Below are 18,914 nucleotides of genomic sequence, written 5' to 3'. Positions count from 1 at the left end.
TAATTGCACGCCTCCTCCTCCTTCCTTCCCCCCCCCCCCCCACCCTCCCCAGTCCATTACCCAATGCATCTGATATGTAGTTTTGCCAGCTGTGCCTGAATACTGTCTTTATGTGTTTGGTTGCAAGGTTGATGGAAATTTTGATAGGGAGTTATCCATTGGTGACAAATTCCTATTTTTTTGTCTCAAATTCTTATTTTCTGATGTTCTGATTCCACCTTTAGAATGTGAAGGGTTGCCAGGTCTGAGTAAGATCTGGATGCATCTCAAGAGCATACTCAAATGCTTCTTTAACAAGTGGTACCTGAAGGTGAACACTTCAAAAACCATAGCCACGGCATTCCATCAATGCAGTGGCTGGCATACCCGGAAATTGAACATCCTTGTCGGGGGTCAGGTTCTCCCATATGAGCGGTATCTGAAAAACATTGGGTTACTGTGGACTGCAGCCTTACCTATCAGGTCCATCCTGAAGGTGTTGCCCGGAAGATAGAGAAACACAATAGTCTTCTGAGGTAGCTGGTGGCAACAACTTAAGGCACTGATCCGGCACTCCTAGGGATTTTTGCCCTGGCACTCGGCTATTCCACTGCGGAGTATTGTGCTCTAGTGTGGGATAGGAGCAAAAGCGTTGAAATGGTTAATGTAAAACTTCACAAGTCTATGCACATAGTGTCAATTACTTGGCACTGGCTTAACAAAATGAAGACAGTGTTGCACATACAAGATGGAAGTCAAGTTGGACGAATCTGGTCCCTCATGAGGGCAGGAACATAGAACAAAGAAGTTGCCAGGCTTCTGTTCCAGCAAGAGGAGGCACTGGGTGGTGGCAGATCAACTGAGGTTGAGATTATGCCTGACGGCGGTTAAGTCTCATCACTTGGGGCCTTTCATCTGTCCCATATGTATTTGTTGTTGATGAGAACCTGAAACCACAGAACATCTAGTTGAGCATTGTTTTGTGATGAAGCTACCAGGCAGATTTGCAACAGTACACAAGTGCAGCAACAATTTCACCGCCTGGACAGATCATTATAAAATTGTAGTGTTAGACCATCAGAAGCTGGTCTCCATGTGATGTAGTGTTAATTGATATGTTACGCATGTATTTGTTTGGAGTGAGTGAGTGTGTGTGTGTGTGTGTGTGTGTGTGTATTTGTGGTGGGGAGTGAGCTAAGCAAGTTTGACCAGACTCTTACGCACACAACGTCCCAATCTAATTCGTGAGGCAGTGGTGGCCTGATATTGTTACTGTTACATCATGTCAAACAAACGATTGGGGGTGGGAATAATGAGAGGAGAGATGTGAGGGAGATAAGTGAAGAGTGATAGTTATTAGTTGCCAGATTCAAATTTAAAGACGTCGTGTGCTGTGTGTGTAATCAACAATATAAGATGTGCTGGCTTTATCTTCTTATTATAGCACATGTAATGGGGATTATTATTCCACCTCTGAATTAGACAAGACACACTAAATGCTATATCTCACTATAATCAGACCTTACCAAAACCACCCTCACATTTTTCTTCTTATTCTTTGTAAATATTTAACACAGAATTCTCGAACAAATAGTCCCAGTCCCGACGTGTTCAGGATTTCTGTGCTGCATTGTATTTGCCTTTTTTCCATGACCAGTTTGTCATCTTGTATAAAATTTATCAGTCAATTATAATGATAATGATAATAATTATCTTTGTTGTCTCAGGAGGTAATTATTGTTAGGTCACAGCTTTGTAAAACAAAATTTTAAAAATAACACAAACTTAGCACATACATAAGTCCCTCTCTCTCCTCTCTCTCTCTCTCTCTCTCTCTCTCTCTCTCTCTCTCTCTCTCTCTCTCTCTTCTCTCTCTCTCTCTCTCTCTCTTCTCTCTCAGCTGCTGCTACTACTTATAATAAATAATAATAATAATAATAATAATAATAATAATATAATAATAATAATAATAATAATATAATAATAATAATAATAATAACAATTATAATTATAATAATAATAATAATAAAAGTACTTACTGTTCCTTCTGCTACTGCTGCTGCCACTAATGATTATACTTATACCGACATCCCTTATTTATTATCATTATTTATTATTTTTTGTATTTATTTTCAATCCCATTATATTTCTTTTCCAACAATAGTCTACACGTTTTTATATTTCATTTTATATTTCACTTTCTAAACTGCATTACACAGTTCCTCCCCGCCTCCCCTCTTTTCACTTAATTAATTGCACACTTTTTAGAAATATCTAGTATTCTATTTTAATTCGTGTTTCCTTTCAAAGGAGCTTTCAAAGGAGCATAATATTTCCTGCCAACCAATGTTTTGTTTATTCATCTTAACTACGCCACTACCACATCACCTCATTCATTTGTGGTGTTTCTATCATCCTGTTTTGTTGATAAATGGGAAACCCAAAACGTTCATTTGATCTGTTTTTGTAATTAAATTGAAGCTTACATTCAACTTCACGTTATTATTTATAACTAAAAAGGATGAATTAGAAGAAGACAATAGCCCACACAGACACACACACACACACACACACACACACACACACACACACACACACACACAAATCCACAGGAACACCATGTAGTATTTTTATCAAAAGCAAATAAACATGCATAAATATATAGTGTATTTTTTAACTGTATAATTATCCTAAATCATTCCTTACCCTTAAACCAATATTTCCTTATTATATTTTGATTTATTACAGATGGATTCGCCTGTGCTGTTTCGTTATAATTATAGTGAATTAGACTTTATTCACCAAACAGCTCAATGGGTTGACAAGTTGGCACCACAAGAAAGTGAGGTAGTGTATACTATCAGATTTCAGATTTGAGTGTAGGGTGTCTTTGATATGAATTACAACACACAATAATCAATGAGCTAGTTGCAACATTTTTAATGAAGTGAAAAGGTTTGTAACATCATATTGGCCAAAAGTATACATGATTTTGAAATATTTAGTAAATTGTGATTTCAAAAGACTATCTAACAGAAGATTGTCTTAATAATAGGAAATATTATCATGAAAATATCTCTGTCACTCAACAAGTTGGAGTTGAATATGTGAACCTTTTCTACCATACACCGGTGGTTATTGAACTGAAAAAAAGGTCCATTTCTAGATAATATCAGTATCGATAATCATCCACAGATTTACAAAATTCTGGATTTGGGGATTTTCTTAGAAATTTTCCAATAATTTTGCTGAGTCAAACATTTTCCTCTGATAAAAGCTCAGGTCTTTAAGTAGTAGATCCGCAGAAAAATCACCATCATGTCTTGTGCCGTATTTTGACACCTGTGCTCAATTGCATGAATTTTGATGACACTCCTATTTTATATCTAGACATACCGCCGACAAATGTCAAAAGTGACACTTCCGGTGGTGGTCTTGGATGAGTATATGGTCAAAAGGGAAAGGATGGGGAAAAATGGATACAGATTATTTTTTTCTAAGTAGCTATATCCAATGTGTACTGATGAGCAGGGAAACAGCACTCCTGAGAGAAGTAGTGCACAAAAACAAGACTACTGTCCTATGCTGCATAACTTATCACAGCAGCAAAAACAACTGAGACTTGACATCAACAGCTGCTCAAATGTGGATGTGAAGAACAAAATGAAGAAACAAAGAAATGAAATCCAGCTTAAAATTAAAATTAAATCTCAATCAATAGATAATCACAAAAAGAAATTGGATGAGATTGGGACAGAAATAAATGATACAAGTGACAGTTTGAAAATGTTCAAAGTGGTGAATACAATCGAAAAGCAGAAAATGCATAACAGTTTTATAATCAAAGATAAATGTAATAAGACCTTAGTAATGATATATAAATTATAAACACAATAAGCGTGTACTACACTGAGAAATACAAGGGTATTCAAGAAGTAGAACCATTCGAGTCTACCAATCCAGAGCTTGAGATACTTATAATGCCCCAAGAAATAAGTGAAGCCATACAAAAGCTCAAAAACAACAGATTACCAGGAGAGAGTCTTGATGACGAAGGCATGCAAATACTGGCTGATATGTATAATAAGATATTTAAGACAAAACAAGTTCTCAATCTTGGAAGTGGAAAGCTCATTCTGCTAAACAACCCTAATAAAAAGAAAGGCCCTCAAGGAAACAACTTGAGTCCAATTCTGTTCATGTACCTCGAATCGGCCATTAAAGAATTAAGACCGAAATTACCACCAACAAAGAAGATTACACATGAATTGATATACGCAGATGATGCAGACATTATCTTTTGAATCAGAGCATCAAGCGAAAATATACATGCCAATAATATCAACTACCCTAGAAGCATGAAATCTAAAAGTGAATCAATCCAAAACAGAATATACAAAAATCAATAGGAATTTATATGAATGGAAAAGTGTACGTAAACTAGGCAATTTGATCAACGAAAATGAAGACATCAGAAACCGAAAGCAGCTGACCACTAATGCATTCAACCAACTCCAAAATCTATGGAATAAAATAACATAATCAGCGAGAATAAACTAATACAGATTTACAAGGCACTGATTATTCCGATATTGACATATAATTGTGGAACCTGAGGCCTCACAAAAAAAGAACTTAGAAAGTCTCGATTCATACCACCGCAAACATTTGCATCGCGTAATCGCCACTTATTGACCAGAAAATTATAAATACTGTTCTCTATGAAAGAACCAGGGTCCAACGCCCAAGTACAATAATAATAGAACAGCGATGGAAGCTTTTTGGTCACATCTTACATCGAGAAGATCACATCCCAGCCCAAACTGCAATGACAGAATATTTCTTACTTGGCAACAAATATGTAGGGAGACCACCAACATCAATAGTAACTACACTGAACCAGGATCTCTCTACATATCAGAAATTTCTGAATTCAGATGAGGCCAAATTAATCCTTGAAGAACTAATAAAAACTACAGTGCCCTCCTACTTAAGTCACAACAAGATCTTGACAGCCTCAAAACTCTGGCCCATGACTGTGACCAACCAATGGAAACAATTAACCAGATGGATGGAGAGAGCAGCTACACTTCTGTAATTTTTAAAACTCTGTGGCTGAACCACTCAATTTTCAGCAAGCGTCATTCAGACTGCGAGGCTTACAACTATATTATATAGGATGATAATACGGGTGGTAAGCTAAAAAGTTATGGGTGTGTTTGAAAATAGTCATTACAGCTTCCTTCTAATTAACTAAAGATGAATTGATTAACTATTCTGGTTATTACTTCTCTCTCTTTCTCTCTCTCTCTCTCTCTCTCTCTCTCTCTCTCTCTCTCTCTCTCCCCCCCTCTCCCCCTCTCTCCCCCTCTCTCTCTCTCTCTCTCTCTCTCTCTCTCTCTCTCTCTCTCTCTCTCTCTCTCTCTCTCTCTCTCTCTCTCTCTCTCAATCCTCCTTCTATTTTTATTTGTATAGTAATATGATTATATAAAGATAATATTTGATATATTACAAGGAATGATCTAGGGTGATCAACCTAGCTTGCTCGTTTTACCTTTTTTAAACTAAGTTTTACAATTTATTAAAGGTTCACGAGTATTCTTTCTAAGCTGCATAACCACTAGGTTGCAGTAACAAAGACACTGTAGCCATCTTTCTAAGTAAAAACAAACTCTTTCTAGCCTTTTGACCAAAAATTAATCTAAATCCCTTAAGGTAGATGGTAAAAAGTCCTATCTTTCATGATAAGAATGGATGTACATAAGAGGTATTAATATATTACATAAATTACGTAATTATGATATTTTTATCTTATATTTGGTTTGAGTTTGGCCGATGGACCATTACACTTTCCTCCTTTTTAAATTATTGTAGAAAATGCTAAAATTGAATATTATGAGTCTTAAACACACTCCTATACATACAGACATATCTTGAAAAAATTGGTTGCTATCTACTCAGTGTTTTGAGAGCCAACTCAAATGATTTCAATGTCGTAATGCCTCCAGTGTTATTATATTAGATTGACCCCATCATCATTCAAGTTTTATATTATTAAGTAGTGATAGACAATGTTGCATTACTTTTGTTTTGAGCAAATTATACATGTATAACATTGCTTTGACTGCATAATTAGACACTTTATTCTTTTCTGATGTATGTGCCATCAAATTTTGTGATGTATTGGCGAAAGCCTAAATCAACTTAAACTCTGATAATCATTATTTATTTCGTGAATATTAAACAAATATGACTAGTTACTACCGAGTAAGTAAAGATTTGATATTACCATTTGGTACTAAAATCTGAATTACCTTCCACACCCTTGAATTCGATATGATGTGAATAATTAGATGTTTAAAAATGGAATAAGCTCAAGGTGAATCACATAATGAGGTAAAGTGGAAAGAGTTCTTTTGTGAAATTTTTAGTGCCTCTTACATGTTTTGTCATACATGTCACACTAGCAACTACCACCATTATTTTAATTCGTAATTGTTTTTGGATCATTAAAAAAAAAATGCTTATTCTTCTTGTTTACTTTAAATTCTCCTGATATCTCATTAAGTGTATAGAGCATACATATTTGGTGGGTGATTGCAACATTCAGACTTGCAGGTTATGTCTTCAGCAATTAAAAAAATATAAGATTGAAGAAGGAAACATCTTTAAAAGCATCCACCCAAGCTTCGGCCATGAATTATTACATAAAGTCTGAAAATAGCCCAATATCTTGAACTATTGTGGGATGCATGTTCTAACATTGTGATATTTATCATCTGGATATATCTAATTATAACACCTTAACCAAAATAATTTTTGTTGATCAAACGTTACCTGTCTTGCCCACATGTGCTTTCAAGAGTCATGATCTGCTCAGCAGGTGTCAATATTTTTCTCATGCAGTTGAAGGAATGGCAATGACTAAAGCTAAAATTACATATTCAGTATAGGAGATTGTGTTGTGCATAGATTGATTTTTCTCAACTTTAAACAAAAATATTTTGTTTGATATAGAAATCTTGTTTAGCCTTTTACCATTTAATGTTTCCTGTACAGGAGTAAAAATGGGAAAACTTTTTCCCTGAAAATGTTGTGGCAATCAATTTGATTGCAAACAAAAGTATTGACATATAAAACTTTTGTTATAATGTTGAAATGAGATAGGATAAGATGAACTTTATTAGTCTAACAAGGAAAATTGCATTGTGCATTACATTCTTCCAAAATTAGTAATGATAATTAAAGAGTAAAAACGTGATGATAATACAAGTTAATGATAAATGTAAATAAGTAATGATATTGAAATTTATTATGATAGCTTTGGTAAAGAACAATCTTAGGATTATAAAACTTGTTATATAGATTTTTCTGTATTCTTAGAATTTTTGCAATTTTATCATTTTCTACCCCATCAAGTTTGACAAGCAACTTCTACAGCGATGGCAAGCAGCCATGGATAATGGTGCCTTTCGATACAACGTAGATCATGTCCAAATTCGTACAATACCCGGGACAAAGAAATATGTAGCTCTTGTAAGTTTGCATGCATTCTATGTTTAGTTGTTTTATGCCAAAACACAAGGAACTTATAACTTATAGTGATACTATTTTTCTGATTTCTATTAATTCATGTTACAATTATTCTATTAGACTGTATGACTAACATTAGTTCATTACTTTGATTTTTACTGATTCAAATTTGGTTTTTGGTAAGGCTTTTAATGCTGCTGATTTGATTGAATGTATTCTCGCCATTTTTTAAATTGTATCAGAACAGGTATCAAGATAGATTGATGTCTTTTCAAAACATAATCAAATAAACAAGATTTTAAATGATGTACGAACAATGTCCAAAATAAATGTTCTTCTCATCTTCAGGATAATCAGCCGATCTATCAAATCCAGTCACCTTATATATTTATCTGTTGCTATTGATTAATTAGTTTTGAAGAGATTTTTATCCCTTTCATGTCAGAATGTTCTTTACTTTGAATTAATTCAGTTGAGATGATTTTCATATATCCCCTAAAATTGATTATACAATCCTTGTTGTCACAGCTAAATGTACTTCGTGAAGTTGAGAAACGAAAGCCTCAACAAGTAATGTCCATTAATCAGCCAGTGAACCCTGATGCATTCAATTTCAATAAGGTCAAATCCAATGAAATCATCTTTGATCTTAAATACTCTACACCAAATTCTTCATCTACGTCTGATGTAAATAACCTGCATGATGAAAGTCATGAAAATAACAATGTGAGTATTAGAATATTTATTATTATTGAAAATTTATTTTTTTCTTGGTTAAATTCACTACAAATTACAATGATAGACTAAACCAGGTGAATACTGTTTTTCACTTAACGGAAATGGAATTATGGTAATTTAAAGATAAATGAGATGATGACAATATGAAACATTATATTGGAAACCCCATATAACAGGCTATGATATAACAGAGTCAGCTACAACATATGTTTTTAAATCCCCCTTTATTCTTCCATATTTTTAATAAATATAGGGAACCACCAGAGCCCAATCGCTTGTAGCAAGGTTTCCAATACTCAATGACTTATTTTTTTTTCTCTCATGTATTGCTGAAGCATTTGATTCTATTTTAACTACCACTTATATTAGTAAGGCTTTGTGGTCCTGTAGTATGACATTTGTTTTCTGACCTGAAGATCCCTGATTCGAGCCCACTGTGGATGGTGCAAAGTTGTTGGAAAAGGCGATTTACTTAGTCTTTATTCATATATGTGCAAAAGTAAGTTCACACTTATATCCTCCTTTATATCTTTTGAGACAATCAAAGCATTGCGTTACGTTATATATCTTTTGAAAGGTTCATTATTTCGCTATTTTTGAAACAAATCAAAAGATACAATAAGTAGAATTTGAAACAACAAGATTTCGACTGTGCAAAAAATATGTGCTGGTAAGAATTTTAGGGAAACCAATGCCGCAGGCAATTGGATGCACTTAAATGACAGGATTTTTACACCTGTTTGTATATTCAATCACCTTGAAATATACCTGAATTTACATTATTTGATTAACAAAATGTCAAAAATATCAGTAAAAGAATTTTCTTTAATAGTAAGTAAACCGTCACTAACACTAACAAAAAGCATGCCTAGACTAAGTGTTGTTCAGGCCGTGGTGGTGCCTGTTGCAAATTGTTCACTCATATTTGGTCAAGGGAGGTTATTTACAAATTAAGCTAGAGGTACTATGAAACAGGCAGAACCTAAGACGTTGGAATAACAGCTCGTCTAAAGGAAACAACCATAGAAGATTTCAATATTATGCAACAGCATTAAAAAAGTCTTTTAAACTCATTTGTTTCGACAGTTAGAGAGAGTGGCATCAGTACGTTCATCATTTGACGCAAGCTGCAATCTATTTGAATAAGAGCACTGATAGCATCACAAAGACTTTTATTGATCGATTTGCGCAGAACAAACCATTTCAAGTTGGCATATTAACATCTTAGGTGATCGCAGGAATGATGGGCAAATGTTTTGTTTATCGACAAGTCATAATTTGAGACTGATTCAGCTGAGAGACATAACATTTGATACAGGAAAATTTGTGAACGTTTTCAGCAAGAAAATATTATTCAGATCAGAAATAAGGGATATGGTTCTGTGGCAGTTTGGAGTAGCTTCTGGGAGGCCAAAAGAAATCCCTTGTGAGTATAGAAGGCAGGTTGTCATCTGACTGTTACATTAAGGATATCCTTCAGAACTCATTGTTCTTTTTTTTTGTTGTTGTTGAGAAAATGATATTGCAACAGTTTTTATGCATGACAATGCACCATAGCACAGGGCTCAAATTACCCAGGATTTTTAAGAGGATGATTATTTTAGGCAATTTTGTGTGGTCACCAATCAGTCCTGACATGAATTAAATTGAGGGCAAGTGGGATAATACGAAGAAAGAAGTATGCCGTCTTGATCTTTATCAAAACGGAGTTGATTTATACAAGCTTCTTCAAGTTATCTGGGATATTTGCACTGCAACCAATTGAACAGTTCACTTTTTCCATGCGAAGGCGAGTAATTTCCCTGCACTTAGTGAAAGGAAGGCACTCAAAGTATTAATAGAATTGTGTAAATTTGCAAACTCAATTTTTGGTGTCATTGCTTAAACCTTCAATTTCCTTTTACAAAGAGCATTGAGATGAACATACTTACGGTTCTTCGAAAAAAGAACAATCTTTTCATTGATGTATAACAAGTAATAATGATTGGTCTTTATCTAATGTTATGAAGATTAAACTTTTGCACATGACTATATTTATATGTAGAGGCGTCTTCTCTTTGGAAAAGAATTGAAATAGCGCTTACAGGTATTATGTCTTGTCCTACATTTTGTTGGCTTAGAGTGTCTATCAAAGCACTTTGAGCATATTTAGTGAATATTCCACCATATAAAAGAACAAAATACAGTGGAACCTCCCGATTACAACACCTCCGAATAGCGACAACCTCCTGATAACGACATTGACCCGTGGTCCCGATTTTTTTTCTATTTAAGATCAGTAAAAAAAACCTCCAAATAAAGACGCACTTTTTGATAAAACCTCCGAATAACGACATCATTTTGGCGATTTTCGGCAGTTTTCGTAGATATCTGATACTAAAAATACCGAGTATGAGTACTCAAAGTTTATTTTTTAAAATCCTGCTTGAACCAATGAGAAAGCAGCTTTTGAAACCAATGAGAACGCAGCTTTTTTTTGATGAATCTTGGCTGATATGCATAAATAAAAACCAAGGTATAAGTGTAAGCAAGTAAACACAAAATCTTGGAAAATGTGATATTATGTGGTGATAGAAGAAGTAGTAGTAGTAGTAGTAGTAGTAGTAGTAGTAGTAGTAGTAGTAGTAGTAGTAGTAGTAGTAGTAGTAGTAGTAGTAGTAGTAGTAGTATAGTAGTAGTAGTGTTTTTGTGGGAGGAGGAGGAAGAGGATGAGGAATTTTATCTAACTCACAGCGTCTGAATTACCTGTTTTTGTTTGTTTTAAATGGTTTTACAGCGCTTGTGACACATCTATGTCATATCAGTGCCAGTAAAAAGGAAGAAAATTGGAGAGTAAAAAACATTCTAGATTTACAATTGAAATGACATAAGAAAAAGTAAGACAAAAGGGAATGGTTTAAATATGGAACAGATGTAGATTCTAGGAGCACACTATCAGTGTACTCAGTTCAGATCACCTAAAAGTCTCATCCAGACACACGCACAAGAACCCTCTAAGAGGAAAACACTACAATGTTTCGTTTGTTTTGTCAATGTTAATAAAAACTGGTCCCGCGGGCCTTACCACGCCCACTTTGTCTGCAAAAAACCTCTAAATAACGACACCTCCGGATAGCGACATAAAAACTAGGTCCCGTGGCATGTCGTTATCGGGAGGTTCCACTGTATGTTTTTACTATTGCTGTTTTACTACTAAAACCACTAAATTCTGCCACTGCTTATCTGCTATTTATATCATGGAAAACTACTTCCAATGCCAAACATCCACTGAGGTGAAATGTGTGCTAAGGTCATGTGGTGCACGAGGTCAGGTTAAAGCGCTTCTGTGGCATTTGTATTAGTTCTGCAATAATAATAATTTTTATCGTTATTATTACTATTATTATTATTATTATTATTATTATTATTATTATTATTATTATTATTATTATTATGCAGACGATCCAAAATAATGCTACCAGATTGGTCAATCGAAAACTGCCCACACTGCTCCTTCAAAGATTACACTGGCTGCCTGTTGAGAAAAGGGTCAAATTCAATGCATGTGTCATACTTTATCACTGTCTGGAAAACATAGCCCTTCCCTACCTTACAGAACTCCTAAAGAGATATACGACAACCCGATCTTTGCAGTCCTTCAATGACACCACCCGTTTAGCTACCATGCTTTCAGACAAAGGCAGGAACAAATGTCCTCATTTTGGTCCGTCTATATGGAACACCATACCACAGAGCATCTGGGAGTTCAAATCATTGTCCGTGTACAAGAAATCCTTGAAAACATTTCTTTTTTGGTGTCATGTATTTACTTTGATACATTTCACTCCACTAAATTGCACATCAGTTTATCGCACACTCCGCTTATATGCTAAACACTCTCGAAAAATGGAATTTTTTCTTTAAAATCGCCCCACTTAATTGCACACCTTCTCTGCTAATCACTACACCTTGATTCCATCTTGATTGTACAACAATGTACCCATCAGCAGTGACTGACATCTCAGGATCTACGGGACTCTATTCAGCCACACATATGACAACACCTGGATAATGAAGATGAGGATGAGTCATTGGAATGTGACACACCACCCCTGACAAACACTAAAAAACTTGACATAATGGACAAACTACACCACTTCATCCAAGAAGAATGCTTGACAGTTGATCTAGTAACATTGGCGAGAATGGAGATAGAATAGAAAGCAATCAACGCTTCACAATTCCAATTCCTACAAACAGTAATGTCACATTTTGTTCTCCATAAAACTTTTTTTAAAAGAAAAAAACAAAAAGAAAAGATGAAAGAAAAACCCAAGAAACAAACAATAAAGAAACCCCCAAAAAAATAATAAACAAATAAAATAAAACCTTCCAAGCTTTAGAAAACTCAGAGGGGAAGGTCCAACATGAATGGCACGTGAAAGCTGGTGTTAGATGCTATTTTCAAGTTCTCCCCTTAATTGACACTCTAACCCAAACTCCTGAGGGGGTGCGATTAAGCAGAGTGCTGTATTATTTTGTGTTGATGTAAAACGCCAAGAGCCTCATAGTTGACGATACTGTGCACTCTATAAGAGTCCATTATTATTATTATTATTATTATTATTATTATTATTATTATTATTATTATTATTATTATTATTATTATATTATTGTTATTATTATTATTATATTATTATTATTATTATTATTATTATTATTATTATTATTATATTATTATTATTATTATTATTGTCATCACTACTACAACAACAACTACTACTACTACTACTAACTACTACTACAACTACTACTACTACTACTACTACTACTACTACTACTACTACTACTACTACTACTACTACTACTACTACTACTACTACTACTACTACTACCACAATTACTAACTACAACTACTACCACTACTATTACTACTATTACTACTGCCGCAGCTGCTACTACTATTTCTACTACTACTACTACTACTATTACTACTACTACTACTACTACTACTACTACTACTACTACTACTACTACTACTACTACTGCTGCTGCTGCTGCTGCTGATACAAATGCTTTACAACTAGTTTCCCATGCATGTCACCTGATCTAACAGAAACTTTGCACTATTCCCATTATCTTTTTTATATCAAATTACCACCGCATCATATCATTAGTGTTCAATGCAAATGCTTTGTTTTCTAATGTAATTATTATGGTTTTCTTTTTCAGTTTGCCAAGGCAGAAAACGTCACTTCCATTCTCATCAACAATAGTCCTGTAAATAGAGGTCATTGTCTACTTGTGCCAGAGAAAAATTTAAATAACCCCCAGGTAAACATTCATAATATATATCTAAAGTATCAATGTTTATAAAAAAACTTATTTAATTAATACTTCTTCCCTTTTATAGCCATTTTGTCATACTTGCCATATATTTTATAGTATATTAGCAAAATGCGTGTGTTTTGCAACAGAATATCTTAAAGGCCATGATGGAGACTTGTCACCAAAAATTTCCAAATTTTTCAATTGAATTGGCATGAAATGAGCGTACATATCTTAATACATGAGTTTCGCTCATGTAAGTAGGAAGGTCTAGACTGTCCATCATGATTTACAGCATGCTCTTGCTATGGTAATATGAATAAACTTATTTTCTTCAAATGACTACAAATAGGATACGGACCATAGTTATCTTAAGTATTTGACTGTCACCCTCAACAATTAGATCCTGAGCATTACTCACGATTTTGATAAAGGCGACTGAAAAAAAATCTATGGCACTGTCAGGTGTCGCAATGCAATCCTATCATAAGTGTTTAAAAATATTGCTAAATAGTCACAAAATTTGGGGCTGGTTGTGTTTGATGACTGGCAAGTACTTAAATGGCTATGGTGATGACAAGTCATCAACCATGTGAAAAACAGTGAGTCGAGAAAAACAATTGTCCAAAATAAATTGCCAAATGCAGTTTTTTTTTCAAGCCAAACAGCTTTAAAAAGCACCATTTCTTTTAGAATTTGGCATTAAAAACGCAAAATTGCCAATCATTTCTGCAAACTTTCTGACTATTGCTAGATGTATAGAAGGGAAGCCATGAACTTGTATCATGCGGTTAAATTCAAATAAAATATTGAGTTAAGCTATAAAATATTATTAATCAAATTTGTATTTTAACACAAAAATTGTCTCTTTTTGTTTGTTTGTTTTGGGAATACATTTGTTTTTGTGGGTCGAATACATTTTTAGAAATGAATCTTTGGAATACAAATTTCCACACTGACATTTCTTCTTTAAATAAAAATGCATATTCAAAATGTCGAAGTATCTTGGCTGTTTCCATGAAAGGAATGGAAAAAAGCAATTTATAATGAAACATATTTGTATGAAGTGAATCCGACTTGTAGTAAAGGCTCTCCCCTTGACAGAAAAAAAGCTTATTTTTAAATGTTATATTAGATGTGTGACATCTATAGATAGAATGCGATTGGCCAAGGAGTTCACAACATTGCCATCCGGAAGTATAACGGACCAACACACAAACTCTGTGTATAACCATGAACATTTGTAGTCAGGTTAATACAGTTTAGTGAGAACAACTCACAAACGCGGATGGCAAAAACAATAACATAGGCCTGAGTGACGTCATCTTCGAACTATCTATAAACACACACACCCCTGCTAATTCTTTCCTGAAAATGTCTTGACCTTTTTTGGAGAGACTCAAATGATGTGTCAAATAATTGCTTTAAAAAGGTTTTAACCAATCGTTCAATGGCATTTTAAGATTTTAATCTTTCAAAGCACCTGGCTGATGATTTCATCTTTTCAAGAATAGTCACAAATTATGAGTTTTTTTTTGTAATTAGCATATGAGTTAGAATAGTCTAAACTAGGGGGGGGGGGGGGGGGGGGAGGGGGGTAATATGTCCAATGTTGAGTTTTTGCACATTATGGCAGTTCACTCATACTTGAAAATAGTATCTGCATTGCTAGAATATTAGATGTACAATGATAATTTGAAGACAGTAATGAAAATGTTAAAGAATACACCAAGTAATCATCTGAATCTATGGAACAACCAGTTTATCAGTGGAATTTAGGTAGTTGGGTTTTTTATGAAAGTTATTTATATATATTAATAGCATCCGTACTCTTCCTTATTGTTAATTTTATTTAAGGCTCAGGAGTAAGGTTTTTCTGTTGACTTCTATTTCTTTTTATTTTAAATTGCGTCTTTATGTTTCCATCTTAGGTTTTAACACAGACATCTTTCAAAGTAGCCCTTGAAACTATTTTGCTAAGTCGGCATAGGTATGTCATGACAAATTGGTGAATTGTGTTTGTATGATTTCAGCACTCTTGATATCTATTTTTTCTTTCTTCATTGCTGCATGGGTTGTTTGTTGTTGTTTTTTCAAATCATATTCATAGGATTCATTTGAGTGGATAAAATTGTTTTGATTCTTTTTCTCTGTAGTCGACACACACTTACAGACAGACAGACAGACCGACAGACTTGCTCTTTGTTTTAATAATATAGATTAGTGGTTTTATGACAGCAACGTTTCATATACCTGTTTTACACACTTAGAATATACCAATTTTAGGCCTTTTTACCACACACACACACTATATGTTCTTATTATTTTCATTTAATTGTAATGTTGGATTAATGCGTCATTGCAATGAAGGTTTTAGATGACTTGTATTTACTCTTTGTTTCATCTTTCTAGGGGTTTTACTGTTGGCTTCAATAGTCTTATGGCATACGCATCAGTCAATCATCAGCACTGGCATATCATCTATATCCCACACCAGTTGCTGGTTCATCATTGTGTAAGTTGTAGTTTTGTTTTGGTTTTAGACTTTTTAAACTTGACCTTAATTAGGTCCAGGGTTTTGAGCTGGCTACCAGGTGCTTCAACTGTATTCTTTTATTAAAGGCATTTTACATTAAGTTTCCCCTGTCCTCTGTTTTGGCATGTCATCCCGCAAGTAATAAGATCTTGAAATCTCAAATGTTCTGATATATTTGCATTTCATTTCTGTGTGCTGGCATTGCAGATATTGTTATTCATTGGGAAGGACATTTCAGACTACAATCACATTGGCTACACACAGCATTACCATTATTCAACTCGTCTAATCTTTTTTACGCACCAAATTTTTGGCGTAGTTTAATATTCAGCACAAGTCTTTAATTACCAAGTGAATGACTTCCTTGACTTATGCCTCTTGGCTCCTGGCGAAGCATGGGGCCTCAACAGCACTCTTCCATCTTCTTCTGTCCTTGGCAGAGACCTTTGCCCCATTCCAGGTAAGATTCGAGACACACAAATCTTGGCGAAGGTTTCTCCTCCAAGTATATTTTGGACAACCCCGTTTCCTCTTGCTCTGTGGGTTCCATTTGAGAGCCTGCTTGGTTATATTACCGGGCTCTTTCTGCAGGGTATGGCCAACCCATCGCCACTTTCTGCATCTGACCTGGACATCCATTTGCTCATGGTTTGTTCTTGTCCAAAGGTCAGAATTTGTCACTTTGTCAAGTGAATGCTTCTATTTATTTACATTTCAAGATCCTATTATTTGCGGACAAGACATGCCATATACTTCGCTGTCGTCTGTCTGGCTTTAAAATGAAGTATTATTATTTTTATTGTTTTTGATATTGGCTGTAAAAGGGTTTTGAGCCTGAAATTTTACTTGTTTGGTATTTAGTTATTTATCATTTTTATTCATTCCTTTTCATAGTCCACAGCTTCTGCAGCAGTGATTTGGGAGCTGGCTCTCTTAGTAGGTACCACAAAATCACACATTAAGCCATTTGACAAACCATTGTAAGCTCTGTTAGGGTGGTACATAAGGCTTCTTCATCAAATCATTGTTTTAAAGTTATTGGGTTTAGAACAACAGAATTGATATCTACATAAATTTCAAAATTTACTCTTTTAATCAGAGAACAATGAAAAATGTTCATCCAGTTCGTTTGGATTTGGTAAAAAATTCCGTTCCCAGCGCTGAAATGAAATCCTTTTCCCATAGAGGCAGATTTTTGGTCAATTTCGAAGGTATTAATCATTGATATAGCTCAGGAAAGAAATTGGATTATATTACAGGCAAAATTTTCAGCCCATAAGCTGATTTCAGACATTTGAACAATTTTCAGTTTTCAATCTTCCAACTTACAACATTATCTTTCATGGAAACTCCAAAGTCTAGTAATAGATCGTAATCCATGATATCTGCCACGATTATGTCAGTCTAATTTTAGACTGTCGGGAAAATCCAAAAATGAGTAATTTCTGCAAATGATGATGATGTGCCTTCCATTGTGAAACTACTCTTGTCATCCGAGGTCACAGGTGTTGGATCTGAAATCTGCTCCTTGATTACTATCTATCTTTGTTATTCAGAGCGGAGACCAAATTTCAGCCCAAAAGTCTGAAAAACTGAATCTCGAATCATGCATTTACTCATTGTATGAAGCCATCTTGCCTTTTTTGTTTTTTGACGGTGTTGTTATGGTTATGGTTTCCTTCTTCAAGATAGATCATAGGGTAGCCCTATTCGTCCTTAAGGTTGAATAGCATCAACCGTGGTTGCCGTACGTACGGACAAATAGTGTTGCTTGCACTATTCGTCCTTCACACTAAAGCTGGGCAATATTCCGTTTTTGCTTTTACTGAGCTGGATTCGAATCCACGTAATTACATGATATATCCGTATCGTCTTAAATGTTTCACAAACCCCACCTCCTCTGTTTGTGAGTCAAATAATCAGTTATGTGTGTTTGAGGTGTGTGTGTGTGTGTGTGTGTGTGTGTGTGTGTGTGTGTTAATTTCGTGGGTTTTTTTTTGTTTGTTTTTTTCTTCTGGGATATGATTTTTATTCCAGAATGGTGATTGATTTCTTATAAGGAACAATTGTCGTGTTCTCCTATTGGTAAGTATCCCATTCAAATACCTGCTCGAGAGTTTGGGTTGGCTAGGCACAGAGGAAGATTCGGCAAGTTTTCTTTGTTTTGGTTTTTTTTTTTTTTTGGGGGGGGGGGGGGTTGTTGTTTTGTTGTTGTTTTTTTTTTTGTTTTTTGTTGTTTTTTTTTGCTGGGGGGGGGGGGGGGGGGGGTTATTGTTGTTCTTTTTTATTTGTTTTCATTTGTTGGTATTTTCCCTGCTTTTGTTTGATTTGTGTGTGTGTGTGTGTGTGTGTGTGTGTGTGTGTGTGTGTGTGTGTCTATTGTGTGTCTACGTGTGTCTTGCCTTTTTTACATTTTTTTTTCAATCTATAATAGTGGGTAAGCACTCAGTAACTATTTGTTTTAAATAACTAGTATTCAATTTGTCAAAATATTATATTAGTCATAATAGTATAAGCAGCGCAAAAAAACACCAAATTTCTGTATCTCTTAAGAAGCAGTTTTAATAATCTTGATAATTCAGTGAGTGCCATCAATAATAGCTTGAATTTAGCCAAAATTTTTGAACGATGTCGATACCTGTCCTTCAACTTCAGAAAATGTTGTTATAAGTTGTACAGTCTTGAGTAGACTAGCTGTATGAAATAATGATAGATTTAATTCATGGCGAATTCAATGCGTTATCAAATTGGCAGTAAACGAGGTAATTGTATAGACGGGATGGAATTTGGCGGCTTTACAACACGCAAATTAATTCCAAAG

General features: G+C 34.7%; 1 protein-coding gene across 3 annotated transcripts in view; it reads left to right on the top strand.

The window, feature by feature from the left end:
• The window catches only part of LOC144980260 (GDP-D-glucose phosphorylase 1-like), a 52,403-nt gene that overhangs the window by 5,875 nt on the left and 27,614 nt on the right, over positions 1 to 18,914 (top strand). For all 3 annotated transcript variants that reach the window (XR_013646850.1, XM_078927892.1, XM_078927898.1), the window contains exons 2-7: positions 2,728 to 2,826; positions 7,399 to 7,515; positions 8,041 to 8,238; positions 13,462 to 13,563; positions 15,489 to 15,547; positions 15,970 to 16,072. Coding sequence is in view for 2 of the 3 variants with exons in the window: in XM_078927892.1 (XP_078784018.1) it covers positions 2,728 to 2,826; positions 7,399 to 7,515; positions 8,041 to 8,238; positions 13,462 to 13,563; positions 15,489 to 15,547; positions 15,970 to 16,072 (678 nt within the window). In the remaining variant the exon portion in view is untranslated. The remainder of the gene's footprint in view (positions 1 to 2,727; positions 2,827 to 7,398; positions 7,516 to 8,040; positions 8,239 to 13,461; positions 13,564 to 15,488; positions 15,548 to 15,969; positions 16,073 to 18,914) is intronic.

Source organism: Berghia stephanieae, chromosome 1 (genome assembly GCF_034508935.2).
Source record: "Berghia stephanieae isolate SIO BIC M18660-M18661 chromosome 1, UCSD_Bste_1.3, whole genome shotgun sequence".
In the NCBI taxonomy this organism is placed as follows: Eukaryota; Metazoa; Mollusca; class Gastropoda; order Nudibranchia; family Aeolidiidae; genus Berghia; species Berghia stephanieae.
This window is presented reverse-complemented; position numbering and strand designations above follow the sequence as displayed.